Source organism: Haemaphysalis longicornis, unplaced genomic scaffold, assembly GCF_048455015.1.
Source record: "Haemaphysalis longicornis isolate Haplotype H1 unplaced genomic scaffold, Haemaphysalis longicornis Haplotype H1 scaffold_1, whole genome shotgun sequence".
Taxonomy (NCBI): Eukaryota; Metazoa; Arthropoda; class Arachnida; order Ixodida; family Ixodidae; genus Haemaphysalis; species Haemaphysalis longicornis.
The window spans coordinates 276,623,238-276,643,032 of record NW_027526203.1 but is presented as its reverse complement, the minus strand read 5'-3'; the positions used below and the strand labels follow the sequence as shown (position 1 = coordinate 276,643,032).

The window sequence follows — 19,795 nt, the reverse complement described above, 5'->3', positions numbered from 1 at the left end:
AACTCATTTGCATCGCTTTCTTCACTTTCGTTTCTTTGTCCTTTTTTTGCGAATTACTTCAACCGTATTCTTTTCTGGTACACCGTGTTTGCGTCTCTTTCTTCGCTTTCATTCCTTCATCTTACGCCGGCGGCAGCAAGCAGACTGGCGCACGCCACAGCTTACCTGGAATCATGTTTTTTTTTTTTTTTTTTTTTGCGATAGAATGCCCATTGGCATAAAAATAACCTATTTTCAGGTAGATATGCGCACCCGTCTCTAGGAGGAAGGCAAGAAGGGAGCGGTGGTGGGGTCCCCAGAGCCACCGCTGGAGGTCGGGGGTCTTCCAGGATGGAGGCCTGTGCCTCCCAGGTGTCGCTTTCTGGCTGAGTCCAGTGAAGGACACGCCGCCCATATTAGATGGTCCACATCGGCTTGTTCGGCAGGAGCTGTGCAGAAGGGGCAGGTGTCATCGAACGGGGCATGGTAGCGTGGTGGCCACGCCCGGGTCACAGAAGGTGAAAGCGCCCCTCCAACGCGAAGCCTGCGCAGCGAAACCTCTTCCCAGCGAGCAAGTCTACTGGGGAGGTCCGTTCCACACGGTGTGCGTGGCTGGTGCGCACCTATTCCACTCACGTGCTATCACGTTCAGGGGTCACGCGGCATGCATTATTCTACAACTTTTCACGTCCCGAATTCTTAGTTTTCTGAGTTCTGTGGAGGGGGTGCATTGCCCCTCAAAGTTCCCGATTTGTGGCAAATTCTCGAGTGAGTAGGTGCCACGAAGAAAGGAACAACTTTTGTTCCACGCTGGCGACGTTCGCATAATACAGGACAATAATGTTCGAGTGTTTACGCTACCCTCGTTCGAGGTGAGAATCTTAGCATATGCCGATTATGTAGCTTTCTTTTGTACTGACAAGGCAAGCGTGGAGAATGCTCTTGCTATTACACAAGAATTTTGCGAGGTTTCAGGTGCGGCCCTGAACTACTGTGGCTTTTGGTTGGCAGAATAGAGAACGACACCAGATCGTTTCGCGCGAATCAATCGGAATAGTGACCTGACATACTTAGGAGTTACCCTCTCACAGTTTCGCAATACTGATTCGCATTGGTCGGAGCAGGCTGCGAAGGTACGGCGCCGAATGAATTATTGGCGTGGACGGTAGCTGTACAAAACAATGTACGCGTCATCACCGACTCCCAGGCCGCCTGCCGGAGCTATGCAAGGGACAGGGTCTCTTCTATAGCGTACCGCGTTCTTGACAGCAAGGCGCCAGAACACCTCCCGGACACGACTCTTATCGTCGAAATCGGCGAGCTAACGCTGTCGCCCGAGCCCATGCCTCCCGTGCACCGAGAATTATTACCCGGAGCCCATATTGCTGCAATACAACTCAATTCTACAGCACCATGCAGCGACTCACTCGACAAGCCTTTCCTCCTCCGCACAAATCCTTAACAATAGATGAGGCGACATTCTGGCGTCAACTACAAACACCTTCTCGTGCACCTAGGAAGGCTCCACTCCGTGTACCCTACAATGCACCCTTCAAACAAATGCCCTTCCTACACAACTGAATAGGCCTCCCTTTACCACATTACATGGGCCTGCCACGACATTCTAAACATTCCCCGAATACCCAACCCAACCCAACTTTTGAGCAGCGGACAGGTGCTTTGCCCAGCTCGGACCCGGAAGATCAGCGACAGCTGGTACGACGGGCCACGAGTGCAGCCAGAGCTACAGGGGCCCTGGTTTAGGGGCAGCTCCCTTCCGCAAGCAGACGACACCCTTTCGTACCCAGCGTAAAATAAAGTTATTTCGCCTCCTCCTCGTCCTCGGGCGTGCGACACGTTTCTTGTGGCCCGTCTTCTTTATGTCATACAGATTTTACATTTTTCTCGCTTCAGGATACAGGCTTTTCACAGGATTCTCGCAACCTTCACTTGGTGTTCGCGTAGTGAGCCTATGCGTCGCGATAACCTTTTTCTTGTGTTTGTGCGAGGGGTACTTGGGCTTGTTCACCTTTTGTTTGGCAAGCTTGTTCCTCGCTTATTCTACTTTCGAGATGTTCAGCATTCGTTTTTGAAAGTTGTACTGCAAACGCGTGTTGCGCATTTTCTCCCTGATATTATTGTGTCTTCGGTGTCCGTGGAAGCAGTCCGAAGTCCTTCGGGTTTTCTCAAAGAAGTGGTTGACACGTTTCGCTTCTTTCGGGCTCGGTTTAGCCTTGCGTACATATTTAATGCTTCGCGCGAGTCTACTTCCGATTCTCGTGGTTTCTGGGCTTTTCCTTGTGCCTTTACATCGTGTCCCGGACCTCCAGTGTCCATACCAAGACCTCCTCAATAGAGTGTGTAAAATGTGTGTTCCGCCAGGTGTTAAAACATTTTTCCGTAAATTACACAATGGTACGCTCCCTGCTAAAACATGTATGAAAGACCGGGGTGTTTTTATAGCTTGTTCAACAGATTGTCGCCTCTGTTCTTGACCAGAGACAATTGGTGACTGTTTTGTAGATTGCAGAGGTGCTGTCTTTTTCAGGGACATTTTGCAGCGAACGCTCAGAAAAGATATGAATATCGCGCCTTTCCCAATCCGATTTTTGCCATTCGGCCATCTTGGTGAGCCACCCTACGACATGTTTGTTTTATTTGGTTTGTACAGTCTGATGGCGATGTCGCTTATGTGATAGGCATGATTAGCCACCTAGATCAAAGTAATATTTCCGAGTGGTATTTCAGTGGCGTTTGTACATAGTGTGCATAATTCTTTAGACCGACCACCTGACCGGTTCCCTCTTTTGAACTCTTGTGTGCGTTTGCTTGAATTTTGATGTATTTGTGCTTTTCCTAACTTTGGTATATTCTCTTGTTTGCTTGACTATGTAGTGTCCTCGTACTGTTATGTTTGAGCGTATTCTCCCATGCAATAAAATGAAAGATGGAAAAGTTGGTAGAGCACCGGGCTGCTACTGTTAAAGGAGTACTGACACGAAATTTCTATGTTACGTTTTTTTCGCTGCTATGCGTGCCGACCAGCCCACTAATCATAGAATGACAGATTAGACGGTCGAGCGCAGCGTAAACATTCATTTACGGCGTCGTTTATTCGTGCCAGTTTCGGTTTCGACGAAAAAACGCCGAGCGGCCGCCATGACAGCATGTATCACATGGCGTCACCATTCTTGCCGTATCGCTGCCTCTCTGGAAGCGCGCGCGAGCGAGCGCACGCGCGCGCCCAGACCGGCCGAGGTTTTCGCCGTCCCCACAGGCCCGGGCAGCATGACGTCAGTCCCAAAACCATGACGTGTACACACTCCCGAGCAGCGCGCGCCAACCACAGCCAGCGCGTCGGCTTCGTCACGGGAGCCCCGACGTCGGCAGTTTGGGGCATGTAGCAGATGATGTCACGTCGGCCCGCTCTGGGCTTTCTCGTGCGGGCGAAGATTAAAATGGATTTTAAATATGTTTCGCTGAACGGTTGCTGTTGAAACTTGCTGGGAGATATCTCCTGATAAAAAGGAAGCGTTTTACATAGTTATCTCAACTTTGAAATTTCGTGTCAGTACTCCTTTAAGACCCGGCTTCAAAATCCATCGCCGCACCCTCGTATTTTTATTTATTTACTATTCACTGCGGCGCCTTATTTTTTGACCGGACAACAGGAACCACAACAAAAACAAAAACGTCTCTTTTTTGCAGAATGGATCCTTAAGTGCCCCATTCAGCGAAACCTTAAACATAACATTGCTGGGGACCGAGCCCTTTCCGCTCGAGCCAAAACCCGAGACTCTACCCCCAGGCTACCGATACCAAACAGAAGAGTTATTTTAGCAGTTGCCCAAATTAGCAGGTGTTTTTCAAGAGGCCCAGTAGATGGCGCTGGGTGCGTACAGGAAGTGCCGGTCTTGTACCTAACTGGGAACGGATTGTCAGTTCCATGTACAGCTGGCGACCATGTTTGCAGAGCACCGCGCGAGCACCGACGGGGGAGAACGGACTCCACTGAGCAGGCGCGGTGCTTCCTCACCTACCAGCCCGCATCCTCCTTTGCACACTCCAGTTGACGCTGCGCCCGACCTCATGTTCAGGTGGGTGCTCTCTTCTGGCTGCCGCCGTCGTAGTTTCCGGTTGGCGGTGATGGCGTCTGTCCGCGGGCACTTTATGAGCTCGGCTAATGAGCACGGATGAGGGCCGAGGCAGCTGCGAACGGCCAGCGCCCACAGAAAATCGCCCAATGAGCCTAGTAATGCTCTCGTGATAATAATCACTTAAGTTTTTCTACCCAAGTAAGTTTTCGACGAAGAATTTTTGTTTTGTATGGATGCGGTGCGGTGCAAGCTTGAAGGTGTCGGCCTGCAGCTGTCGGCTGCAAAGACAGAGGCCATGCTTGTGCACCCGAGCGCAGCCGCCCGCGGACGGACGAGGAAACTCCTCATAGACGGCGAGGAGCTCGAGTGGAAGACCAGGGTGAGCTACCTGGGGCTCACCCTGGACCACAGGGTGGACTTCCGCCAGGCCGCCAAAGAGCTACGTGCCAGGGCACAGCTGGCCACCTCGGCCGTGCGGAAGATGGTCGCCCGGGACAAAGGCTGCTCCCAGCAGACAGCCCTGAGGCTGTACAGAGCCTCGGCCGTGGTGCTACTGATGTACGCGCTGCCGCTGGTCACCCTGCGGAGACCCAACTGGCGGAAGCTGGAGGGCGACCATCGAAAGGGCGTCCGCGCCTGCCTGGGCCTGCCCCGAAACTCGCAGTGCGACAGGACGCTGGCTGAGGCGGGGGTGTGGACGCTGGAGATGACGGCCGAGCAGAGGGCACTGGGCCACATTAACCGGCTGCGCCGAGCCGAGGGGGGCGGCCCCCTGCTGCAGCGGCTGCGCACCCACCGGCACTCGCGCATGGGGCGCATGCTGGCCCGGTACGAGCAGGTGGTGGGCACCACAGACTTGGGGCCCTCCAGCCGCCCTCCGGACCTGGCGGCCGAGCTGCACCTGGAGATTCCGGGCCTGCGCAGCAAGCGGCGAACGCCCCACTGCGGGCTGCTGCAGCTGGCCCGGGCCGTCGTCTGGAAAGACCTGGAGGGCCACACCCTGGCGTACTCGGATGGCTCTGTGCGGCAGCGGCAGGGCTCCGCTACAGCGGCCGCCGTGCTGGGGGAGGCCACCCGGCAGGCCCGGCTGCACTACGCCGCATCCTCGGCCACGGCAGAGCTTGTGGGGGTCCAGCTGGGCCTGGACCTGCTGCTGGAGCTGGAGCCTGCACCCGAGCGCTGCGCCCTGCTGTGCGACTCCCGGGTGGCTCTGCTGCGCATCCGGGAGCGCGACCCGCACTCCCCTCTGGTTCGAGGAGTGCGCGAGAAGGCGGAGCGGCTGGCAGGCAGGGGTGCCCGGCTGCGGCGGCAGTGGGTGCCCGGCCACATCGGGCTCGAGGGCAACGAGCGGGCGGACGAGCTGGCCGCCGAAGCCCACGAGCTGACGCCCGCGGCCACGGATGCCCAGGCAGCGGCGGACGACTCCCGCCTGCTTATACAGCGGCACAACACCCGGACCCACGGCTGGCTGCTGGAGAGGCCCCACCACCCAACGTTTTTAGATTAGGTCAGTTTGCAAACTGCGCCTCGAGAGGCGGCACCATTTTGTCGCCATTCCGAGAGGTGGCGCTGGCGTTGCGTTGAGATCTAGTTTGGGGAGCGAGGCTCGCCCCGGCCATGTGTTTACGCTGTGCTGTTGGCGCATCGCCTGTTCGTCACGTCTGTATTAACGTATTATCTCTGTGCTGTTATCGTGCATACATATTTTAGTGGATATCTGAAGTGTCGGTGCGGTTTGTTGACGTGCTGCGCGCCGGGCTGCCGTTCGGGGTATGCTTCCGAAGCGGCCAAGTCCGTGCAGCGGCATTTCTTCAAAGCGCCGAAGGGTCCTGACGGATTGAAGGCGTGGGAAAGCGCGATTCCGCGGAAAAACTTCGTTTACGCCGTAAACATACGTTTGTGACATTCACTGTGAGCCTTCAGACATCGTCAACTGTTACGAACACGCCGTGAACGGTCAAACTGTAAGGATATACCGTAAGGCAGGTGGACTCTGAGGGACCGCGCGGCGCCCCATATTTTCCCTGACATATATATCTGAGCATCTATCGCCACCAAAGACGTCAAAGTCATGCCGAAAACCACCCAAATGGATGAGGTTCCACCTATGTTGCGTCCTGCCAAAATGATGGGTCTTTGCGCGAGGAAACTCGCGTAAGTGGCGCGAGTGGTGTAGAAAGCGCCGATGTCAGCACGTACATTGGGAACTGAGCTGTGGTTCGCGGTTATGCAGGAATTCAGCAAATGTCCGACATTTCAATCGTAGAATGTGAAGGCTTCGCCTACCCAGGTTATCCTCTACAAGCTCGAAGATTCTGGGTGCAATTGTGCTGATTGAGAAGGGTGCAGTAGTCGGGCAAAACTTGTCGGTTGAAGTTAATTCAAGAGGTTTGCTTGTTACGCCGTGTAGCTACAGCGATAAAAATGGGAATATTCACCCTCAGCTGACAAGGCAGAAGAATTTAGAACATTTATTCGCTACATTGTTGCTAAAGATCAGCCCTTGGAACAAATGTTACCTGTTTCCAGACGTTTCATCCGCAACAACTGCCGTGAAAGGGCATGCAGTGTGTGTGGCACAACATATTCACGGTGCTGTCAGGTCAGATCCCAACCCGGCGCGGTGGCTAAGGCGCCGTGCTGCTGGGCGGAAGGACTCGGGTTCGATTCCCGGCCACGGCGGCCGCTATTCTGATAGAGGCGGAAAGCGAAAACACCCGTGTGTTCGAGATTTCAGCGCATGTTAAAGATCCCCTGCGTGGTCAAAATTAATCCGGAGCCTTCCACTACGGCACGCCTCATCGCCTGTGAAGCGTCGGCGCGTTAAACTTCTTATAAATCAATCTGACTAGTCAAAACTGAGAAGTGTTGCCTATCTGCAGATTGCAAAAAGAAACAAGCAGGAAAAATCAACGCAGAAGACACCATAAGCGATGGCTCAGCGGAAAAACTACCAGGCTAAACGCTTTAAAAAATCTTCATATCAGGACTACAAGAAGATAAATGAAAGTTTCTGTGGCCCTAACAGATAGTCCATCAATCAGATTTACGAATCAACAAAAAAGAATGGCAGTACGACAAACATTCTCATCCGAGAAAAAAACGTGTCAAAGAAATAAAAAAACACTGGTTTAATAATTGGTTCAACATTCTTTGTTAACAGCGAAGCTGTTTAACAAATAACAGCGAAGCTGTTTAACAAATCGTAATTTTTCGTGTCCGCAGTTAAAATACCAAGAATTTGCTGAGCGCGGGAACGTGAGCGCGTACGCGTCAGCACTTGGTTTCCAATCGGCTCAATTGATCAGTTTTGTTGGGGTTGTAAATATGTTCTTGTGAAAACGTACCTACTGCATTTTCTTACACAGCATAAATAAAAATGTCGAGGCGTCTTTTCTTGATTCCAAGTAGATGGCTGAATATTGTAGGCTTTCCCGCAGTTTCAGAAGTGTAAGACGTGTTCGGGTATGCTTTAAACATTATTGAGCTATAAGGGATCCCGTACTGGGGAAAAACTAAATGGAAAAATAAATGAATAGAACGGGAAGCAGCCGAAGACAAGCGGACTGTGCAGTGTTTGCCTTGCCTTTTTTTTCTTCTTAAGTACAGCTTGTATCTCGTTATAATGTCGATGAAAATGTAAAGCACTTGTCACTAAAGCGTAAGAGTAGAGCGAAGTTGGATTTCGCATGTCAAAGAAGAACATTAAAGGTGTGCGGTGGTCGTTCACCGGCGCCTTTCCAAGCAAGGAGTAGCAGACGACGCGCCGAGACCGATCTCAACGCTACCGCAGCGCCACCGCCTGGTCGGCGACAGCACCGGCCCGCGCCGCGGTGCTTGGAAGGCCGCGCTCTTTGCCAACTGACCTAATCTAAAAACGTTGCCACCACCTGTGCGGGCTGCACGGCTGCCCCGACTGCAGCGTTCGGCAATCCTGCGCCTCCGCGTGGGGGCGGTGTGGACGGCGGAACGAAAGCACCGCCTGGGGCTGGCCGACAGCCCTGCCTGCCGGCACTGCCGCGCACCTGTCCAGTCCCTGCCGCACCTGCTCTTCGAGTGCCCCGAGTATGCGGCAGGGAGGCCGGAACTGCTGGCCGCCCTGGGAGGAAGGGCTCGGCCGCTAGACGAGCTACTATGGCCGCCGGGCAACACCAGGGAGAGGGACAGCGTCCACGAGGCACTGGGCGGCTACCTGGATGCCTCAGGGCTCCGCCTGGCACTTGACTCTCTGGCACAGTGACTGTGTGAACTTTTACGAGTTTTTTTTTGTCCTTGCTCCAGACTTTGTGTGGGTGTGGGAGTGTTTGTTAACTTGTAAATATGCCCCTCTCTCCCCTGTGTTCTGTAAACATGTCACCTCTATCATCTGTCTCTCCTCTCTATGAATCTGTCATCCTCTGCCCCAACCCCCACACCAGCAGGCGTTCCGGTGTCCACCCCTAGGTGTGACAATTTACGCCTGCTGGTGGTCTTTCCTTTCCTTTTTCTTGACAATAAATTCATTCACCTAATGCAGACTGTCTTTTCTGGGTTAAGTGTTAGTCTCTGTTTTCTGCACTATATTTCAATCATAATGTCGCTTCGAATTATATCAATCTCTTTCTCATAACACATCACCCCGCAGTCGTCTGGTAAAGGTAATGCTATCATTTCAGTTATCTTCTGTGTTGAACAGGCCCTAGCTGCCACTTTCGCCCATAAATAGTCTTCTCAGCAATGTCTTGCTGCATAGTGGTGAAGCCGGCTTGAAACGGGCCCGCTGTTTAGCAGTCAATACAACTATACAGTGATCTAGTATTTAATGCGAAAGCATTGAATGACCCATTGAGCGAAAAAAATCGGCGTTGTCCGGCGTCCGACGTATGTAGCATGTTACTGAATTCTTATTGGCTGAGACGCGTCTTGTGGCTGCATAGCGCGAGCCTCGAACAGCTGGCGCAACCTTTCAGCCGAAGGATTCTATACGTCCTTCCACTTCGAAGACGGAGCAGCAGACAAGACTCATCAAACTATGAGTATTTAATGCCGAGCATACAGTATGTACATAAATCCTTCATCGATAACATTATCAAAACACCCAACAAAAGAGACTAAACACTCGCTCTACAACAGTGAAATATACTGAACAGTCAGGTATTGTCAAGGCAACGGTACACCTTGAAAAGTAATAAGGTCAGCCTGCAACATCAAATTAAAACAGTGCTCACACGTGCAATATATACGTTAGTCACAGACACATTTTTTTTTATTTCTCTTGCACACCACAATGTCGTCTGAAGAGAAAACAAAGGCGCTAGAGGAATATCTAGTCCTGCAGTAAATCAAACGCGAGCTGTATATATATATATATTTATATACGAGTGTGTGTCTGCGTCTGTACGCATGTATGTATATATAGTATTTATTTATTTATATATTATGTATATCCTGTCAGCTCTAAAAGAAAGCGGAAGTGTGTAGTAAGCATTCACCGTACATCACGAACTGTTGAGTGATCTTAAGTGAAGAGAGCAAGTGACAGAAAGAGCCAATTCAGTCTACGTAAGTACATCGCCGCTCAGGGCTGCTGGCCCACAGAGGCAGACGGCCCGCGACGACGACCTCGTCTAAGCTGGCGCAAACGGGAGTGCGGAGCCGAGCGAAGGTACAAAAAACTGGCTCTGGCCTTGGAGCCGCTGCTCCGCTCTTATATATATAAAAAAGAAACACTTCGCCTACGGACTACTACGTCAAGTGTCTGCCGGAATGTACTACACTGGCTTTTCTAACAAAGGAAAATACTCCCAGGCCATCGCCTCTTCGTTTCTTTTGTGAACCGCCTCGCGATAACGCTACGCAAAGTACCCATGGTGGCTGTGCCCGAGTCGGTTGATCTACGCTCCGTATCCTGCACGGACAGAAATAGTGTGAGCATTCATGTCTGTGCTTTTTCTGTGTTACCTGTAGAGATGGAAGAAAAATTCAAAAGACAAATTAACGGGAAGCCGTCGCCGGCATGCAGCCAAGCGCGTCGCACCCTCCCAATTCTCCAGGGTATTTTCAGGGTGGCCGACGAGCTGTTCACTCCTCAGACTGCCGACAGGGCGCGTCGGTACCAGGGTCGCCTCCTCAACACGCGGCCGCCAGCCGAAAAAGGAGTAAATAATAGCGGTGCTGGTGCGAGAGAGTTTGTTCCGACAGGCGTCAACAAGTTACGCGAAGCCCGCGCTTTGATGAAACCCGAGAGACAATACGAAACGCCAATCAGTTGGCACGTTTGACAAAGTTTGTCGCTTTACTGACACTCGATGAGCCTGGCAGTCCGACCACGCGTAATCGTGCTGAGGCGGCCCCGCAGTGTACTCAAATTTTCCCCTGACGTTGGGAGAGTGCGACAAGCCGTGGTGGCCCTTTAACAAGCTACATGCACCTGACCAGGTGTGAAGGCGACGCTGCGAGCACGCGCTTCCTTTCGCGGTGAATGAAGAAACAAAAGTAACCAAGCGTTAGAACACGTGCACCCTGTATAGAGTTGAAAAAGGTGCGCTCGCTGACTGCGCCTACGCTGACCGTTTCTCCAGTGCGCACGCCGTCCTAAGCTCTCTATAAATTGCTTCTCAAAACGGGTATATGTATAAAATGTACATGCACCATATGATTCCGAAAGCACGTTTCCCCGATGTCCCCTTGTTCCGCACGCCCCTTTGTTCCTAGGAATTTGCTCTCGGGTGAACGGACGCTTACACAACTGAGCACTCACGCGCACCGCACTCGCACATTTTCCTCTCTCCAATAGACACCGCCTCTTTCCCCGCTTTATTATTATTTTTTTTTGCCATTTCCGACCCGTATACAGCAAAGTGGCGACACTTCTACAATTGCAGATGCAACGCTGTTGGGAGATATTCGTTTCTCTTTGGGGAGAAGCGCCCGTTGTCGAGCAGCACCAGAATGTGATTTCGTTAAACTTTACCACATAGACACACGCGGCCGGCTTAGAAGAGGCAACATAACAAACACTTTTCGGAAGAGCGAAGCAATAACAGAGATCTACGATAGGTCGCTTCGCAAGGAAGCCGAAGCCTCGCTGGAGCGGTTACCAAGACCGTTTCGCCTTTACATCGTTTTTCAGTTTTCTTTTTGTCGCAAAGAGCTTTGCGTTATTGCTTCTTCACACTTTCTCCAACCAAAGGAGCAAAAGTGAACGAATGCGCGAACATCTGAGTCGCGGTGGCGCGCGCGCGCGGAACGCTACTGGTGTCCCTCGGCGCGCACCTTCCCTGTCTTTGAACACGTCTAAGATCAACCTCAGCTAAGTGGCATTGTAGTCTACAAACCTACAGGCGTGAGTGAATGTTCTCGGGTCTAAAGCGGGTATGCGAACTGTTCGGCAGCTCCTCCTGCGCTGCCGGTGGAACCTGGCTGCGTCAGGTTGCCACGGGAGCGCGTTTCCTCGGGCAGACGGGATCATTCCGGTCGCGTACCCTGTAGTTAAGACCAGAACCGCACGATTGTGTACCGCATTTAACCGCACGTAAGACAACTACCCGCGCTTTTCCTCTATCGGCGCTCCATCCACCCACACACACGATTTCGCCGATTTGCCCCTCAAGCGAAGATTTAAGAGAAAACGGAATAGACGACAAACGGGTTACGTGCGCACTCTACATACGCTTTACGCGGGCGGTATCTGCAACTGAGAAGGCGAAGTGGTCTTGCAATATGAACTGCTCTCATTGCTCGATGTATGCGAGCCACCGCCGGCGGCTATACACAAGCAAGCTGGCACAACGCGCCTGACCCATTTTTGCGGCGCTCTCAAGTGCGGGCAAATAAGCTTTTCCATCGCAAGGGCTCGAGGGCAGTCGAAACTGCGGGCGCCTGCGCGGAACCGTTCACTGAGAGCCGGCGCCCAAAGGCACGCAGCTATCGTCAGCGTTGCCCGTTTTTTTAAAGCGCTGCAGGTCCCTTTCCTAGCGCTCCTAAGCGAGGGATTTTGCAAAGCATGGGAAGTGCGCTGTCGAAGAGCGCTGTGAAGAGCGCCATTGGAAGAAGACGCTCTTTAGGTGCCATCGCTGTGACCAGGCTTGGTGACTGCGACGCTGGTGGCCCGGGAACAAGATTGTACGCAAGCGAAATGTGTTGACTCACAGTTGTGATCAAAGCACCTTCGTAGAACTTCTCCTCCGACGTCATGTATCAAGGCCAAAACTTTTTCGACTTGGAAATTATGGCAACCTAAGCCATCGATCATCCGAAATACAAGTGCAATTTTAGGCATTACCTCCTTCTGAAAAACAATAAAATTTTGGTACAATGCTTTTTTTTTTTTTACGTACGCAAGTTTGGCAAACCAACTCGCGCTTATCCTACCAGAGAGCTCATGAACTTGTCGGGAAAACACTGAAAATAACAGAGTTTCAGCTTTTCCAAAACAAAGTAGCTTTTTTTTTTTGCCAACGATAACTTGAAACAGAACTGACCTTTGAGCTAGTTGGTTGCCCATGTGCAAGTGGCTATATAAAGTGCACGGGCATTAGCGTAGCAACACAAAATCGTATCTGACCCTATGCGAACAGACACAGTGAGGCAATAAAGGCTGTCGGCCAGGCTGACAATTCTTTTCGGCATTTCCCCTGGCGGCCAAGCGCCTCGGCCCACTTCTCTTTAACTTCCCATGCATTTCCATCAAATATTCCGGTTTGGAAAAAGCTGCTGAATCTGTGTACAACAAGGGTATTTCAAAGATTACTCTGCCTTCTCTAATCTCTTTTTTTCTTTGTTCGCGCATTTGTATATAATATATCTGTGTACGCCAGTTATATATATAATTTTCTTTAAACATACTCGGCATTTGTACAAACTTTTTACACATTTGAGCATGATGTCTTCATTTTTACACGTAAAAACTAGGAGACTACCACAGGCCTCTCCGCTGCATTCTTCTCTTTCTACGCTCGCAGTTGTAACGCTAGTGGTAAAATCCTGTACATGTTAGCATACTCGCCGATGCCCCGGTGCGAAACGAGAGATAAAAGAGGGTGAGATAGGTGGAGAGGGGGGCTTGTCGTGGCTCCAGCCCAACGGTCTTTTGTAAACGAGGATCACAAACTCAAGGCACAATATACAATAGAAATCTTGTCCTGCATAAACTGTCGAGGAAAGTCTGCTTCTTCCGCTACTCGGTGTACGACAGCCCGCGCTGTCCTACGTGCCGCCCGGTCAGCGGACGATCGTTCGGAAGAAGAGAGGGGCCAAACGAAAAGTGGCAGGAGAAGGAGGAGAAGAAGGGGGTCGTGGCATCGTTGGGTGCCCCGCAGCGGCAGGCATCCGCGACGAGGAGTCCAGTGGGAATGCATAGCTTGTTCTCTGTCCTGCCCCCGCCAGGAAGACGAGGGTGGACGGGAGAGACGTTCCCTCGGTCCGGGAATGATATGCGCTGCCGTCGGTGCGCCTGCGTCCGCCACAACCGGCGCTGCTGAGGCGAGTCGGCGGAAGACACCCAGGCGGTCCAGCACTGGCCGCCGCCACCGGGGCCGTCGGGCACTGTCCGGAGAGTCGGCCGCCGCTGTGGCCATGGGAGGCGCGGCGGACACGTCGGGACCCGCGCTGCACAACGAACGGCCCGGCGGGACACCTTTTCAACCGGGATTTTTCTTGGGGCGCATCTAATCTGGCCACGCTCTTTTATCTATGATTTCTTCCAGTGGCCCAACTTTACACGATATGACGGAATCTTAGAAATAAAACAAGTTCGAGACTGGACCGGCCTTTCTGAGTTACATTCACGGCTTTTGAACCAAACAAGAGGTGAGCAAAAAATCTTGTGGCAGGCACGGTAAAGTGAATAGGTCTCAGTTAAACTTAATGTCCATTCGGTGCCAACGCTTCTGGCACAATTGTTGGCATTCAAGAATAGCGCACGCCACTACCACTCCACGCTGAAGCGCTCACAACGGCCAAATCATGCATGTAGAAACTTAGTAGAGTTGTGCCCGTGCCCTAACATACAGATTATGCAAAAAAAAAAAAAAAAAGAAATCGTACGGTTTCCCCAACGCTCGACAGAGGCAGCACAGTACGTGTCATGCGTAGCTCCACAAACATTTTAAGGCTATGATGATGGTCGGTGTTTGATGGCGAAGGTCAACTAGGGCAAAGAGCGCCAATATTACAGCTCATTCCTACTACACCCATGATCTAAAATCCCACTTTTGAGGAGAGAAAATCAACGTACTCTGAAACAAAAACAAAAATACACCCCCGAGGGATTTAAACCCGGACTACCAATATCGTTTGCCCCTACCGCTAGCGAACTAGCCAGGTACCCGTTAGGGAACTATCAGAACTTTGCCGTCCGCCCAGTATCGGTCGATCTCTGTATTTGCAGCAGTCGACTGAGCGTTTCTTGATTAACGCTTGTGCAGTAAGCCCCATTCCAGTCCATAATATCGACTGAACAATGGCGACTGCATTATTCATAGCAGGCCCGCATTTTAACCGCATGTAGATCGCAACGGATCCGCCATTGCTTGCCCACCCCCGGGGGGGGTCACGTCTGTAACCATTACTTCAGCTAAAATGAGCGGCTCTTTTTATCTTTTCCATTAAAAGAAAAGTGTAACGCGCACATTTAATACCAATTTCGCTTCGCAACAATAGTCAAAGATTATTTGAATTTTGATTTCTTCATTTTTTTTCTTTACGAATTATCACTTCTCAAATGAGGTCATCAACCTGCTCATATTTATTCACGCGCGACACCACTTCCGTTGTATGCGCGACTTAAATTGCCCCTGTCATAGGAAAAAGTAACGGATCAAACAAACGAAACATCGCTGTAGGCACCAGCACCCGAATCAACGTGAGCAGCGTGCACACGAAGCCCCAAGCAACGCTTTCTTCATGGCAGAACGAAGCGTACTGCAGGGATAGTAATTTCTCAGGCTGTGTAAACTCATCTCTTTGCACTGGAATCGAAAAGCGTCAAAATTTTGTTTCAATAAAACAAATTTGGAACTAAAAAGGAGATGCCTCTGAAAATGCTTTTTTTTTCGTTCTCGGAGCAGGAGATTAGATCACGCTAGAAAGAGCTCATAGAATTTAAATTTGACGTCATTTTGCGCTGTATTAAAAATCATCCTTGAAGCACAGACACGTACGGTCATAATTGTGCAGAATATCTGATAATTGTCTACTAATGCGTTGCTATTCTTACGGCGCCTTTCCGTTTCACAAGTCTCACGTTTCTCATCTCATTAGCATTCAAGGAACATGGTGTTCTTTATATATATATATATATATATATATATATATATATATATATATATATATATATATATATATATATACATACATTGTTTTTGTGTTATGTTTTTCTCGTCAGTTAATCGCGTAAGAGCGCTGGATCAGATAGACCATCGTAATTTCATTTCAGTTTTCTTACGTATTTTTAGTTTTTCTTTCACTTATTTGCGTAAGGACTCCGGACTAGACAGACCTTTGTGATTTTATTATTTAATTTACAGGTTTTGAATAGTTTATATTTTTATTTGAACACGTGTGCGAGCGTGCGTGTGTGTTATACGCGTGACGGCGCTAGAATCGCCTTTGAGATTAAATATTTTCCAGGTTTTTAAAAGCCTATTTCACTACCATGCACGAATGCATTGGTAGTGCGTCGTGTCACGCGTTTTTCCTAATACTATTAAAACAATCCCGCAGTGCGATTTTACGGCACTGAACAAGCTGCTTCAAACCAGCATCGTACAGCGGCTATGTGCACTGGCCGTACACTTGCATCATTACTCAAGCGGAGTTGCTTTGTACTCCAAATGGATTCGAGTAATGAGCGACGCTTCGCAATGGCTAGCAACAGCTCGATGTGGACCAGTTAGAACATGACTTAAAAGGTTTAAAGGCGCAATAAAACGTGGACACGAGGAGAAAACAAACAAGACACACGGGGCGCTTAGTATGTCTAGTTCCTTTTCTCCTCGTGCTTGCGTTTTATTGCGCCTTTAAACGTTTTCACCTTTGCAATGGCGCATCGACATCTTTCCTGAACTCGTGACCATGCGTGCTTCGTGACACGTCAAAAAACGGACAGGCGAAGGCGGTGACGTACCTGTCATTTCGAAGAGTGATTCGCCCTAAAGCAGGGTTACAGTTGGTCTTCTAGGTGATTGAGTTCCAGTTTCTTCCTGTTGTGAAACTTGCCGTAGTGACAGTGGTGATGGTGGTGATGCTGATGAAGGTAACCTGCGCGCAGACAATGTGGCACACGATTTTTAATGCTGCCATAAACTTACACACACAAAACACACACACAAAGTCCGCCCCAACCACTTTAAAAACTGTCAGCATGCAGGACATCTCTAACAAGGCGCAAAAAAGAAATTCGCTTTAAAAAAACGGAATCAAACGGAAGAAACTCGGATACTTAACTCAATTTTCTATTTCAATTTCATACGACGTTTATTCCTAACTGCACGAATTTTTTCTCTCTTTCCAAATGCCTCTAGTTATCGTTAATGCACGCAACTTGTACGTGTACAGTATAATGTGTTCCCTGAAGCTTTATTAGTCTAAGGATGCCTAATTCACGAGCGCGCGCTATACTATAAGCCAGAGGTCGGCAATCTGCGGGGAAGTATTGTGCGGCCCCCGGCACGACTTCTGATCCCCCCCCCCCCCCTCTCCTTGTCACTTCCTATCTAGTTGAAGGTTGTCGTGGCACTTTTAACCTGAAATGGGGTTGGACAGGAACAAAGCCTTCCAGTTTGCATGGCCCCCATCTTCACACTTCAGCCAGATAACCTCCGCCCTCCCTTTCTTTGCGCCGGTTCAAACAAACAAACAAATAAACAAACAAACAAACAAACAAACAAACAAACAAACAAACAAACAAACAAAAAGGCCTTCCTCCCTAGCCTCGATTTGCCGTTCGGCCCTTGCCGTGTCGGCTTCATGCAACTCGGCCCTCCACTTCGAAAGGTTGCCGACCCACTTCCGTTGGAGACTGGGCGATTGCACAGATCAGCAGATATAGAAACGTGCACCGCAGCAACCTCAAATTATCACGCCGTTTTCCGGCATATAATCAAGGGGGTAGGAAGAAAACTAACTTGTCTGGAGGGATTACCCATAGCTGCCCATAGCTGTTTAGAATGAGTACCACGGACGATGACGCCAGCCGCTTTGTTTGCGATCAACCAATACCTGCGAGTGATGATGTACTTGTTTGTAGTGAATGCCTTTGTTATTTTCATTTGGGAGACTGTTCGGGCGTCTCGGAGAGAACATACAAATCACAAAGCGACGCTGTACGGAAGCAGTGGCGCTGCCCGTTTTACAGGGGAGTAAAAGACAAAAATGTACAGGCGCCTGCAGTTATCCTCGTAACAGAACTTGAGCAGGCAGTAAAAAGCTTGAAAGAAACTGTTAATGGTCTGGAGAAGAGCGTTCAGTTAATGTCTGACACGTATGACTCGGTTCTAGCGCACATGAACAAGCACGAGGCAGAAATAAAAAATTACCCCCATCTCCCCGCGAGGGAACCCTGGTGTGATGCGACGCATCTGGGGGTTCAATTGGCGTTTCCATTGGGTTGATTCTCTAAGTCGGGTGAAGCGTGTTGGGAACGCGTAGGATGCCTTTCCATCACATGCGGGTGTTCTCATACGCGGGACGATAGGGGTAATTTTCACAGCGCCTGAAGGAGAGGAGACAGCGGAGGAGAGTCGCGCATGCGCGCAAAGCGAGCGAAGCGCGCGCAAGCAGCTGTTGTTTATGATAATGAGACGGAGTGAGAGCGTTGCGCACAGCTGTAGGAGAGAAGAGCGGAGGAGAGGCGCGCATGCGCAGGTGGCGTGCGGACGCCGCCGACGCCGACGCAGGAGGGACATGCCTCAGAGCAAGAGATGCGTCGCATCTAAAAAGCCTGAAAGAGCGAGTACAGAGCGTGGAAACTGATTCCAGACCAGAGCAAATCACAGAGATAAAACATGACATAAACGAGCTTGAATGGCAAAACAGGAAGCCAAACCTTGAGTTCAATGGTATGCCCAAGACCGATAAAGAAGACTTGGTCAGTAAAATAAACGAGATCGCCGCGCAACTCGAGGTCCCCGAACTCGGTGACGGTGACGTCACTGCTGCTCCCCGTTTGCCTTCAAAGCCGGACAAGATACCAGCTATCATTGTCCGCTGTGCAAGGCAATCTGTCAGAGACGATTGGTATGACGCCCGTAAGAAATTAAGGGAAGCGAAGTCACTTGTCTACATTCAGGAAAATCTAACCAAACAAAGTCGAACGCTTCTGTGGGAAACTAAGCAATGGGCCCGCGAAAACCACTTCCGCTTTGTTTGGCCCAGGAAAGGAAAGATTATAGTCAGACGACAAGAAGGCGACGATGCTATTGTCCTCAAGTCCAAAGCTGACCTCACAGCGCTTGCCTAACTGTTGCTGCTTACTAAGACCTTGCATACTTACGAGCTGTGTACAGCACACCGAATGATTTGCGACTGCACCTAGGAAACGAGTATCTATCTGGTTTAAAAATTTGTCACCTAAATGCTCAATCCGCGAGAAACAAACATGCAATTTTGGAAGCGTTCTTTAGTAACTTTGCATTCGAATTTGATCTGATAATGCTATCAGAAACATGGTTCACAGATAAAACTGCCTTCAAAATGCCCCACTGCAATGTTTTTTTTTATTTAAATCGCCTATCTCGCCGCGGAGGCGGAGTGTCTATCTTAGTAAAAAATACGTACCAATGTGAATTGCTACATGACGTTTGTTCTGTAAACAGTGATTTTGAAATACTAACCTTGAAACTTTTCAGCAATGCCATTTCGCTAGTATACCGCCCTCCCAGTGGGAACTGCCATACCTTAATTGATTACCTTGAAAATTTTTTCCTCTACTGCAATAAAAACAAACTTCACGTAGTCTGCGGTGGGGATTACAATATAGATCTTCTCACTAAAACACCTGCTAGTAATGAGCTCGTTTGGTTGTATGAAAGTTTCCGTCTAAGTAACGTTATCGAGCTGCCAACAAGAATAACTACTAGCTCTTCAACGCTTATTGATTTTTTTCTAGTCAGCACCAATATTAAGAACATAAAGGCAGGAGTAATAGCTCCTGACTTAAGCGACCATCTTCCCATATATGTAGCCCTCGGGCACCATCAAAAACAACCTAAACCTAGCATCTTAGTTCGCAATATTAGTACTAATAACTTGCAGCGTTTTCGTGACGAGCTTTTGGCCACACCTTGGACAGAAGTATTCAATAACAATGATGCAAATGGAGCATTTAATGCTTTTCTTAACCAGTTCAAGTCAATTTACCACACCAGCTTTCTGTTTAAACTACTCAAACAGCCTCGAAAAATCAGAAAACCATGGATTACGCAAGACTTACTAAAAAAAATTAAAACAGAAAACACTATGTACCAGAAAATTCTTCCCCAGCCTGACCCCGACTTACTGAGAGAATTCAAAACCTTTCGTAATCGTCTCAATAAGGAAATATACCACGCCAAAACGAGATAGTTCCATAGCGTCTTCACAGAATCGTCCAACAACACAGCCGTCATTTGGAAAAAGATTACCTCTGTTATTGGCACCCAAAAGACTACTAGTCCAATTAAAGAGCTCACAATTAATGGCAATAAAGTTGGGGGCACTGAATTATCTAATGCCTTTAATGAGTTCCTCGTAAATTTGCA

The 19,795-nt window shown here is 49.7% G+C and overlaps 1 protein-coding gene across 3 annotated transcripts in view; it reads right to left on the bottom strand.

Moving 5' to 3' along the window:
* Positions 1-9,080: 9,080 nt before the first annotated feature.
* The window catches only part of Glut1 (Glucose transporter 1), a 287,313-nt gene continuing 276,598 nt past the window's right edge, over positions 9,081-19,795 (bottom strand). For all 3 annotated transcript variants that reach the window (XM_077678431.1, XM_077678425.1, XM_077678420.1), the window contains exons 15-16: positions 16,183-16,316; positions 9,081-13,664 (exon numbers count right to left, since the gene is read on the bottom strand). In XM_077678431.1, the coding sequence (XP_077534557.1) occupies positions 16,219-16,316 (98 nt within the window). In that variant the 3' untranslated portion in view covers positions 9,081-13,664; positions 16,183-16,218. The remainder of the gene's footprint in view (positions 13,665-16,182; positions 16,317-19,795) is intronic.